A 12061-nucleotide genomic window follows, 5' to 3' on the forward strand; every position below is an offset into this window, starting at 1 on the left:
GACTTTTTTCTTATTATTATTATTAATATTATTCTAATTTGATATTTAGGTTGTATCAATTTAAATTAAAATATTTTATATCGTCCTTTACCCTACATTATTCTGCATTTGTTCATTCCTTTAGCACGTTATTGGTGAACTGCTTTTATACACGCGATTCCAAATATTTTCATCTGAACTTTCCACATTTTGTGTTAAGCGTAGTAACTTCGGCGCTCCAAAATGGGCAATTAAGTCCATAATTTCCGAAACCTATGGTAGTTTTTCCCCTTAGCGGTATGTTCTCTCCATCCTCCCTCTGGGCGCATGTTCCCTTGCAGAAGGGCATGGTCTTTTCCTTCGCAGATTTAAACCTTCAAAACTTAAGCGTAGGGACCCTCCTAGAACCGCGGCTTCACAATAAGGAAGATGTCGCCCTCAAATCGCCTGCTACACGACCTTGTTTTTCGACAAGATGGAACTCATATTCTTCTTCGGATTAAATTCAAACCCACGACTTGCAGAACCCCCGGTGGTTTCCCGCATTGGGTTCGATCCTGAGTACCTGGAAGGTGACATGGCACAGACCAACTGTGTGGTACAGAAAGGTGACAGCCCCCTGTTGATATCATGGCAGTTTAATGGCCTCCCCCTCACCAACTCTGACCACGTCGAAATCGCGGGGATGGGCAAGAGGTCGTCCATCTTGACCATCGACCCGGTGATGGGTGACCATCGAGGCAACTACACCTGCGTGGCCTCCAACCCCGCGGGGGAGATGGCAGTTCACGCCATACTCCATGTTAATGGTGCTCCATTATGCCTGCTTCTGCTCTAGTTGGGGGCAGGATTTGGGTTCCGGTTAGGGGGTAACATTAGGATCTAATTAAAGAGCAGAATCAGATTCGTGGTCATATTATAGGCCATCTTAGACTCCAGTTCTGGGTCCTATTAACGGTCATTTTAGTCTCCGGTTCCAGGTCGTTTTGAGGGTCATGTCGGATTCCAGTTCAGAGTCATATTAGAAGTCTTTTCGGATTCTAACTCAGGGTTATATTTAGGTTGCAGTTGGAAGATCAAACTGAACTCTAGTTATGGTATTAAGGATTAGCTGGTAGAGGGGTTGGATTCACGTGTGGTATCAGGTTTCTTGAAGACCACTCTCTTAGGAGTAGCTGAAGGAGAAAGCTTTACTTATGTGTAGTTCCACAAGTCAGCTTTTTGTAGAGGTAGGTTCCAAAAATCAGTCCTTATTCTAGTATCTCAAGAAGGCAGCCTTAATTATGAGTACGATATAAAAGGTAGTCCTTATTAACCCCTCAGAAGGTCGTCTGACGCGTATCTGTACTCGTTAGAAGTCCTATGGGATTTCGCGCTCCTATACGGAGATTGATCCTGAACGCCCCATGCACCACTGCGCTCGCGGTGTCTGACTGCGGGGTTCGGTTTCGGGGTTGAGTTTTTTATGTACGTGGGACCTTGCATTTCCCTTCTCTGTCTCGTGCGGCCGACGTCCCGTGTGAGCGACCTCTTGTTCGATTGTCTTAGCTTCTGTTGCTTTTCACCTGTCCCTGCTTTTCACCTGTCCCTCCTTGTCACTTTGTTTCTTTGAGATGCTAACGCTGCTTCTTTCGAACGAGCTTCAGCGAGCTGGACACGTGAGACCTTCCACCCCTTCTGGGTGATGATTAATTCAAGATTTTGAATAATTGAGGCCTTCCGCCTTGCTGGTGATGTTATCTTTTGACCTCCGGTCCGAAAGAGCTTGATAGCTGAAGCGTTAGCACACCATTCTACTACTACTGCTAATAGTCCTTACTTAAGAGTAGATTTTTTTCCAGCGCCTGTCGTAAGCGTATTGCTAGCGCCCATCGTTGACAAATTTTCCGTTCCGATCGTACGTGAATTTTTCAGCGCCCATCGTAAAGATAACACCGGAAGTGTTATCATTAATTTCCGTACCTCGCAACAGCACCGAAAGTAATGCCACTAATTACCGTGGTTCCTTGGCAAACAACAGGAAATTCAACCAATAATCTCAATTTTTCGCAGATTTAGCGAACGTTCTACCATTAAAATTCTTTACCTCGCAGAACCACCCGAAGTCCTGCCACTAAATTTCCCTTCGGATCGGTTCGTGGAGGGGGACTTTGCGCAAGGGAACTGCATGGTCCATAAGGGGGATCTCCCCATTATAATATCGTGGTTATTTAATGGTCAACCCGTGACCATCAGCGACGAAGTGCAAATTAATGCCATGGGTCAAAGGTCGTCCATCCTGACCATCGACCCCGTCAAAGGCCACCACCAGGGCAACTACTCCTGCGTGGCCGCCAACCCTGCTGGGCAGATGGCAGTACACATGGCCCTTGCTGTTAATGGTACACCTGTTAATGGTTGATGATAGTTCAGTTAATGGTTTATGGTACATCAGATAATGGTTGATGGTACATCAGTTAATGGCTAATGATACAGCAGTTAATTGTTGATGGGTCAGCAGTTAATGGTTGAAGATACAACAGTTAATGGTTAAAGATACATCTGTTAATGGATGATGGTACATCAGTTAATGTTTGATGGTACATCAGTTAATAGTTGATGACTCAGTTAGTGGTTGATGATACATCAGTTAATGGTTGATGGTACTTGTAAGGGCTCAATATTGGTAGTTTTTGTGGCAGTACGATACCACCGACAAGGGGTCGCTCCAGAACTGTAGGGCCGAGATTATGTTGTGGAGTATCGGTAGTCGCGACCCTCTCCATTAATGTTACGTCAATTAATATATAGATCACTGTAGCGCATAGGCAGGTAGCAGCACCAAGATAAGAGTAGCTAGTCGTGGGTTCGAGCTTCGGGAAGCTCAGTTCATTTGTCGGTATCGCTGGTGAGCAGCTAAGCCGTCAAGGGCGGTGCTCCAGCATGCATGGTCATGGGTGGTACGTCAAAATAAACCCTGGATTTTGGGTGGTACGTCAAAATAAACCCTGGATTTTGGGTGGTACGTCAAAATAAACCTTGGATTTTGGGTGGTACGTCAAAATAAACCCTGGATTTTGGGTGGTACGGCAAAATATACCCTGAATTTTGGGTGGTACGTCAAAACAAACCCTGGATACGTGTTATTTTTGGGCGGGGGTAACAAGGTTATAAGATTACCGAGGTTGCCGCCTTTGGCGCGGCGATAATCTTGTTCGTCCTTCTGTTATTGTTCTGTTTGGTTTCTGGTTTCTTCAATTCGAAAATTTCAATTTATATGAAAATTATTTTTCATCTTAAATTATTCTAAGGCAAATAATCTTTGTAGATTATGATTTTAGTTGCCTGGAACCGAGTACGGTATTTTGAAAATATACAAATAATTATAAGAATTAAATTAGTGTTGTTTGCGCAGTGTTTTTCTTTAATATAAGCGAGGCATGCGCTCTTATGACTAATAACTTCTTTATTTGTGTTCTAAAGTATGCCGCTAATTGAATGGAATTAATATATAATTCTAATAATAATTAATAAGATGGAAAGCTGATAATTCGAAGATGTAAACCTCTACCGCTGATTAAATAATGGAAGCGCCCAGTCGTTAATAAGGGAAATTTTTATGCAGTACAATTTGATTCAGCTGCCGGTTAAGCCATTGAGATAATGGAGATCCGGTAATGAGGTGATGGGGAGCTGTTAATGTGATGGTAACAGTACACTTTGACGTTAACGTCAACGCTACGACGTAGTAACGTAACGCTGAAGCGGCGGCTTGTTATGTAAACGCGCGTTCCATATGGTAATGGTTCATCGAACCGTTCGTCTCTTCGTCCATGTTGTTAAACCTAACCGTTCGAATCTTCGTCAGTATTGTTGAACCATCGAACAAAATAGAACCAGGTTCTCGCGGAACCGCTCCCCAGATACCAAACATCCACTGAACCAGATCCTGACAAACACATCTCCACAGCTAGCACATGGCTTAAATATTCTCCTTGGAACCATTATTTTGCCATAGCAAAATTCGGATGCGGGTCTGATTCTGCACCAGGCACCACCCAGGACTCGGGGAGCGCGTAAATCAGCCGCTAATCTCCGCTTCGGCCGGGCTTGAAGTGCAGTCCTTAAGCAGAATGCAAGCTCGGCATGACTCGGCCTTGCCAACCCTTCCCATATCCTCAGGACATACTTTTAATACTCAGGACATTTTTCATACTTTTAAGGCACTTTTTTCATACATGTAAGACACTCTTGTCATATTCTCAGGATAATATAGAGTCGGAAAGGAGACTCTAACCAGCAGCTGATTTCGATCGGGTGGCCAAACAGACCCAGAATAACTTTAAGCCGAGTGTAGCGACTCATGCGCAGAAGCCTGGGCTCTCCCCAAATTTTGATAAGGTGACAGACCCATCCCCCGCAGAACCTCCCCGCCTGCTGGCGATAACTTTTCCGGCGCCACAGTTCCTGGAGGGGGAAGTGGCGCAGTCTAACTGCGTCTTGACATCCGGGGACAAACCCGTCGTAATTTCATGGCTGTTTAATGGACGTCCCTTGCACTCAACGGACGACGTCCAAATTGATAAAGTTGGAGGTCGAACGTCCATCTTGACCATCGACCCAGTGAGAGGTCACCACCAGGGCAACTATACCTGCGTGGCCAGCAACCACGCTGGGCAGATGGCCGTGGACACCACCATGGTGGTCAATGGTACTCAGTCATATTGGTTACTGAGATATGGTTGTTGGGCTGCATGTTGTATCTATTTATCGTGGAATCGTTTGGTTAAAAGTATTGTTGTAGGTCAAGGTCACGTGGTAGCTTAGTTTAGTTGTAGGTCAAGGTCACGCAGATGCTTAGTTCAGCTGCAGTTCAAGGTCATGTGGTAGCTTAGCTCTGCTGTGGTTCAAGGTCACGTGTTGCTGTTCGGCATGCGCTTCTTCTATTTATGTTGAATATTTCCCTACTTCTTTACTTTTTTCATTCGTTCTGCTGCTTTTTTCTGAACTTTCCATTTATACTCTAGATGTCACAACCATTATATACTTGCACAACTGTCGGTCTGAATCGGTTTCGGGAACTGTTAGCACTGGTTTAACGACACAAGGTTCGCCTTCATTAACACTTGTGATGCGCGCACTTGAAGGCGCTCGTTTTTCAACCGGACTTTGGCCATTAACCATCTTGGTTCACAACAATGACTGGAACCGTCATTTTGAACGTCTACGGTTTGCGTCCGTCGACCGAACCGCCTCAGTAAACCCCACGGTTCACGCTCCGCTTCAGAACCTCCTCAATTAACCCTTCGGTTCACGCTCTGCTCCAGAACCGCCTCAATTAACCCCTATTACCCACGGTTCACCCTCCTCTCCAGAACTGCCTCAATAAACCTCGGTTCGCGTCACCGTCAAAACCGCCTCAATTAACCCCACGGTTCACACCCCAGAACCGCCGCTGCTGCTGCCCATCCACCTGGAGTCGGACCGGTTCCTGGAGGGGGACTTTGCGCAGCTGAACTGCGTCTTGCGTAGCGGGGACCGGCCCGTGACCACCACCTGGTTGTTCAACGGCCGTCCCCTTGTCCCTTCCGACGATGTACACGTCACCAAGATGGGCCAGCGGTCGTCCATCTTGACCATCGACCCCGTCAGAGGACATAACCAGGGCAACTACACCTGCGTGGCCACCAATCAAGCTGGGGAGGCCGCTGTCCACACCCGCCTCGAGGTTCAGGGTAAACAGCGGGGGACTGGCGGATGAAGAGTAGATGAAGTCCACAATTGTGAGCATTTGGAGGTAGAAGTCCACAAATAGGGACATTTGGAGGTAGGAGAAGTCCACAATTGGGGACATTTGGAGGTAGGAAAAGTCCACAATTGGGGACGTTTGGAGGTAGAAGGCCACAATTGGGGACATTTGGAGGTAGAAGACGTCCACAATTACGGACATTTGGAGGTAGAAGGCCACAATTGGGGACATTTGGAGGTAGAAGGCAACAATTGGGGACATTTGGAGGTAGAAGACGTCCACAATTGGGGACATTTGGAGGTAGAAGACGTCCACAATTACGGACATTTGGAGGTAGAAGGCCACAATTGGGGACATTGACGTCCACAATTACGGACATTTGGAGGTAGAAGGCCACAATTGGGGACATTTGGAGGTAGAAGGCCACAATTGGGGACATTTGGAGGTAGAAGAAGTCCACAATTGGGGACATTTGGTGAAAACAGCGGAGGACTGGCTTAAGGGGAGGCTTAGAGGTCAAAAATTGTGTTCATTTAAAGGAGATGTTGGACTTATTTTGCTGGGGGAAACAAACAGTTTTGAGGTTAAGCAACTCGGTAAATGGCCATGTAAGTGTTGAAAAATTATCTGTGAGGTAAATGGCGGTCGAAAGAATTCTGGTTGTTGGGTAAGAGGTTGCCAGCTGTCGGCCATCTGGTGTAACAACCTGAGGACGTTTGTACGCAACAGGGAACACTTTAAAGTTGTCGTACGTGGCGGCAACCATCAGTGCTAGTCATTTAGAGCTCACTAGAACCTATCCTTTTCTGGAAGTAGGCTTGTGACAATATTGCTCCGGTTACTCGTGCCAGGCGGTAGAGGGTTTAGGTTCGTGTGGGTCCCGTTGTTATCCTGCGAGAAGTGCTAGAAAACTCCCTTTACCAGTTCCCCAGTTTGAGGGAACGTCGGGAAGGTGCTTCACAAGTAGATGTAGGTTCCCAAAATCAGTCCTTACTCGAGTAGCTCTAGAAGGCAGCCTTAATTACAAGTACGATATAAAAGGTAGTCCTTACTTACCCCCCAGAAGGTCTTCTGACGTTGATGTCAAAACGTAGGCTCGTAGGGTGTCTCCAGGGTCGCTGAGCATAAGGGCAGGAGTTGTAGAACCGGACAGTTGCTATCGCGCCCGCCTCATTCGGCTGTGCGCGCTCACGCCGAGCAGTGTGATGTCCCTGTTTCTGACAGTGACTTTAAGGTGTTAGCTTCTACACACAATCGCACACAAATATTGCTTGTGTATCTGTATGAAAGAAGTATAGAATTTACCCTTTTGAGGTGACCGCCGCTCTACAAGGAGTTGATAGCGTCTGATGCTGAGGGATCGTCTAAATTTTGAATATTTCCACCCGCTTTGTGTCAGTTGTTTTTACGAGGTTAATTTATAATTAACTATACACTTTATTCGTGCTATACATGTTCTTGCCGCCACTAATGATCATGAACTTAACTAACGTAGTTCTAATCGCCGAAGTTATATTATATGTATATATTCGCCGCCGCCATCACTATCAAAATTCTGAGTTTGTGGCGACCCTGAACTAGGAACCGCCTAGGACTCGGGGAGCACGTAAATCAGCCGCTAATATATGATGCGGCTCATCCCTATCAAAATTTTGAGTTGGTGGCGACCCTGAATTAGGAACCGCCTAGGACTCGGGGAGCACGTAAATCAGCCGCTAATATACGATGCGGCTCATCCCTATCAAAATTTTGAGTTGGTGGCGACCCTGAATTAGGAACCGCCTAGGACTCGGACCGTACGTAAATCAGCTTCTCTATGTCCACTTCGGCTCAGGGTTCGAAGGGCAGCCTCTAGGCAGCTTGCTAGCTCGGTATGACTCGGCTAGGCCTACTCTTCTCATACTCCCAGGCGACTATAAAGTCGGAAAGAAGATTCTGGCCAGAAACTGATTACGATCGGGTGGCCAAGCAGACCCAGAATGACTCTGCGCCGAGTGTAATAACTTTTCGGCCGAACCCATCGGCTGTCCCCGAATTTTGTTAGGGATATTGCTGCTTGCTGCTGGGGATGAAAGTGACTTTAACTTGCGACGCACTTCTAGCCTCTATGTGGGTCATTTTGATTCACTTTTGCATGGTAAAAAGGGCTCACATGTGTGTCATTCTGACCCATTTTCGGCGGGCAAAAGCTAAGGCTCAGTGCTGCATCCCTCTTTGCTCGTGCTGTGGATAGGAATGTGTGTCACTATGTAGACAATGTGACTCATGCATTGCAATGAGTGTAACCACAGCCAGGCAGTTGGTGTCTGCCACCGGTGCGCAGTTCATATGTTAATGGATTTATTTATTTATTTATTATAAAAAATTAAGTTATTTATTTATCCTCAATAAAATTCCAGTAATGCCTCTGGGTCCTTGAAAATCTGAATGAAATATTAATAATAATAATGGATTTTAATGTGAATGAACGGACTTCTGATGGCTGGACTTGCCATTAGACCAGACACTCTCCATTAGACCATTAGCGACATAACTTAATTAACTACCAGCCCATTAGTTTAGCCGACCTGTATAATCAATATTATCACAACATATAAATTTATGAAGATATATAAATATATATATTTTTTTATATTATCGTAACATATAAATTAATGAAGATATATTAAAATGTGTTTATTAAGTTACATAAGCAACAATTTTGGAAACATTAATGCATGTAGAGAACGTGTTCACTGTGCAAGTGCATATAAATTAATAATAAATGCATATTTATATAATAGAGAAGCATGTTGCATGACGGACATGGTAATGTTATGCGTGCATGTTTGTATGTTAACGAATTATATATCAATTTACTAACTGCCCATTAGTGTGTTATTCTCTGCATGCATTATCTCCATTAACCGGTGTTATATGCCATTTAATTTTGATCCACAATTTTAGTGGAAAGAAATTGGGGTCAAGTTTTAGGTCAAGTTGTCAAGTTTAGGCTGTGAGCTTTTTAACACATACCTAAAATTTTCACTGTTAATAAACTTGAATAAGTTATCGAGTTCTTAACAATTATGTGATAAGTAATTAGGTTTAAAGAACAATTAATTTATAATTATAACTAATGACCAAGTCATTAACTCCTTCTATAACTACAGCCTAACAGTCATAACAACTTCAACTACGTCAATATATTATTTATTTATATTAATTTTTATTTATTGAAATTATATAGTAGTTCAATATATTATTTACTATTATTTGCAAGAGCCATAACAACCCTATTCTGGTTGGGTAACCGAATATTTTTCATTTAATGTTAACTAATAACCAAATTACGTAACTAATAACCCTAACTACCCATTAGGCCTACTATATGTAACTAAATACCATAAAATCTTAGTTTAAATCCTTCCTGTTTTCTGTTATCTTTTGATCTTTCATTTTTGTTCTGCTTCTTGCGGTGCATTTTTTAGCCCTTCTGTGCAACCTTGTTTGGTTTGCTGGTTGCTGTTGTTGTTGGTTGTTGGTGCTGCTGTTGTTTTTGGTGCCGTTGTTGTTGTTGCTGTTGTGGTTGTTGTTGCTGCTGTTGTTGTTAGTGCTGCTGTTGTTGTTGTTGCTGTTGTTGTTGGTGCTGCTGTTGTTGTGGTTTGCGGTTGTTGTTGTTACTGTTGTGGTGGTCGCTGTTGTTGCTGCTGTTGTTGTTGTTGCTGTTGTTGTTGGTGCTGCTGTTGTTGTGGTACCGTTGCGGTTGTTGTTGTTACTGTTGTGGTGGTCGCTGTTGTTGCTGCTGTTATTGGTGATGCTGTTGTTGTTTGTGCCGTTGCGTTGTTTTTGTTACTGTTGTGGTGGTTGTTGTTCTTGTTGCGATTGTTCTTAATGTTACTGTTGGGGTGGTCGCTGGTGTTGCTGTTGTTATTGCTGTTGTTGTACTTGTTAATGTTACTGAATTTATCGTTGTGAAATTGCAAATCTGATTTTGGTAAAGAATCTCGTCAGAATTTCAACTCGTCTACAAGTTGGATAGGTTGAGAAGTGGATTGGGTTGAGAAGTTTCAATTTTGGAAAATTGACAAAACGAAAATTTTGAGGTCAAACGTTGGATATGTTGTGCATCGGTTGCGGTTCGTTGCTAGGTGCCCTATAGGTGTTTATATAAGTAGGTGGAATAGGTAGGTACCTGTTTAGTAAAGTACTTTGATATGTTAGGAGGCAGGTAGGTGACTAGGTAGGAGGTGAATGGGTGACTAGGTGTGGGAGACTAGGTGGCTAGGCAGGTCCTACAAGTAAATGGCTAGGTAGGTGCGCGAATATGTTGATATGTAAATATATATAAATCATATAGTCGGCATAATTTTTGTGCAGATATCTAGGTAGATTTAAAGGTAGATAGGTAAATAAAGAGATAGGTAGAAAAGTAGGTAGACATACCTACGTGAGCAGGTATAGTTCTAGGCATGCTACAGGGTTAGGGAAAGAAACGCTAGGTAGTCTTAAGGGTAGAATGCGCGTAGGGTAAGGGTAGTCGAGTAATGGTGGGTGGAGTTAGGATAGGGTGAGGGTTAGGGCAGGGTGAGGATGTGGATAGTGTAGGGTTGGGATAGGGAGAGGGTATGGTTAGGATTGGGTGAGTGTTTGGTTAGGATAGGGTAAAAATGTGGATAGAATGTGGATAGGATAGGGTTTGGATAGGGTGGGGTGTTGGTATGGTTAGGATAGGGTTAGGGTACGGTTAGGATAGGGTTAGGATAGGATGCATTGTGCTGCTAGTTGACCCTTTCTAACCTAGGCTAAGCGATATCGTGTTGGAAGAACCTTTCATTTCAAAGCAGCAAATTATATGTATAATAAATTTATTATTATAATATATATAATAATAATATTATAATATTATATTATTATAATATATATAATAATAATATATTGTAGATTGCTGTTAAATAATAAATATTCGTTTTCAATACTTAACTCGAAGTGCAAAGTTTAAAATCGAAATCTTTTAAAATTTTTTAATCGAAATTGCTGCCTTGAAGTGAAACGTTCGTTCCATGTTTATTGTTAATGATAAATATATATCTCCTGAAATATTGCAATACTGAACTATATTGTGAAATATATTTTATTATTATTTCATAACGATGAATTATGACGCCATTTCATGTGTACTTATCTTGTTTTCTCTCTCTCTCTCTTCTTTTTCTTCTTCGGACGACGTGAAAAAATCGATGGATTTTTTATAAAAAAATTGGCTTCGCGTCTCAACGATGAAAAAAATACAACTCCCTTCACCCCCCTCAATTTAACCCCCTCACTTATCCCCTTCATCATACATTTCCTTCATTTTCATTCCCCCTCTCCCCCACCTTCATTCTCCCCTTATCTATTTCTCCTCCGCTCATCCCCCATCGCCTATTCCATTCCCACTTAATTCCTCAATTCCCCCCGTTCCCCTCCCTCAATTCCCTACTCTTCTCTCATTCCCTTCCCCTTTTCCCCCTCTTCCCCGCTGCCCCCCATCCTCCCACACCTCCCGCCTCCTTCAACATTCCCCCTCCTTTCCCTCTCCCTTTTCTTCCACTCTTCTCTCTTCTCCCCCTTCCATTTTTTCATCCTTTCTCACCCCCTCCCCCTCCTTTCCCCCTCCTTTCTCTTCCTCCTCTCCCCTTCCCCCTCCACGAATATATGGCCATATATTTATGCTTCTCCAAGCCTGCGTTGGCATGGAAGAAGGCGGCTGGTATGACATTTATATTATATATAATATTATATATAAAATATAGTAATAAATACTTAAATATATTGTATATGGCCATATATTGACGGCTTTCATAAGCCTGCGCTGGCATGGAAGAAGGCTGCGGGTATACTCTATATCTTATATAATATTATATATTATATATATTACATGTCTTATATATTTATAAAATGTAATAAACAATAATCAAATATATGGTCATACATATACGGCCTTCCCCTTAAGCCTTCGCTGGCATGCAAGAAGGCTGCAGGTATAGCATATTTATTGTGTATAAATATTATATATTAATTAAATATAATACATAAAATTCCACCTCCCTCCATCACATCCCCCAACTTAACATGCACCCTTTACCCCCATATCCCACAACCTGACCCCCTCCGCAAGTATATCATATATATTATACATATTTCATATATTATATATGTATACAATATAATACATTTAATACCCCCTCCCTGCCACCACATCCCCCAACTTAACATTTCACCCCCCTCCCCCCCAACTTGAGCCCTTCTCCTCCCACATCCCCCAACTTAACCCCTCTCCCCTCAACTTAAACCCCTCCCCTCCCCACACATCCCCCAACTTCTGTCTCTTAT

The 12061-nt window shown here is 43.2% G+C and overlaps 1 protein-coding gene across 1 annotated transcript in view; it reads left to right on the forward strand.

The window, feature by feature from the left end:
- Positions 1-454: 454 nt before the first annotated feature.
- The window catches only part of LOC125177667 (Down syndrome cell adhesion molecule-like), a 23275-nt gene continuing 11668 nt past the window's right edge, over positions 455-12061 (forward strand). The window contains exons 1-4 of the mRNA XM_047879848.1: positions 455-788; positions 2073-2360; positions 4382-4669; positions 5406-5693. Of these exons, the coding sequence (XP_047735804.1) occupies positions 455-788; positions 2073-2360; positions 4382-4669; positions 5406-5693 (1198 nt within the window). The remainder of the gene's footprint in view (positions 789-2072; positions 2361-4381; positions 4670-5405; positions 5694-12061) is intronic.

Source organism: Hyalella azteca, unplaced genomic scaffold (assembly GCF_000764305.2).
Source record: "Hyalella azteca isolate HAZT.00-mixed unplaced genomic scaffold, Hazt_2.0.2 contig3954, whole genome shotgun sequence".
Taxonomy (NCBI): Eukaryota; Metazoa; Arthropoda; class Malacostraca; order Amphipoda; family Hyalellidae; genus Hyalella; species Hyalella azteca.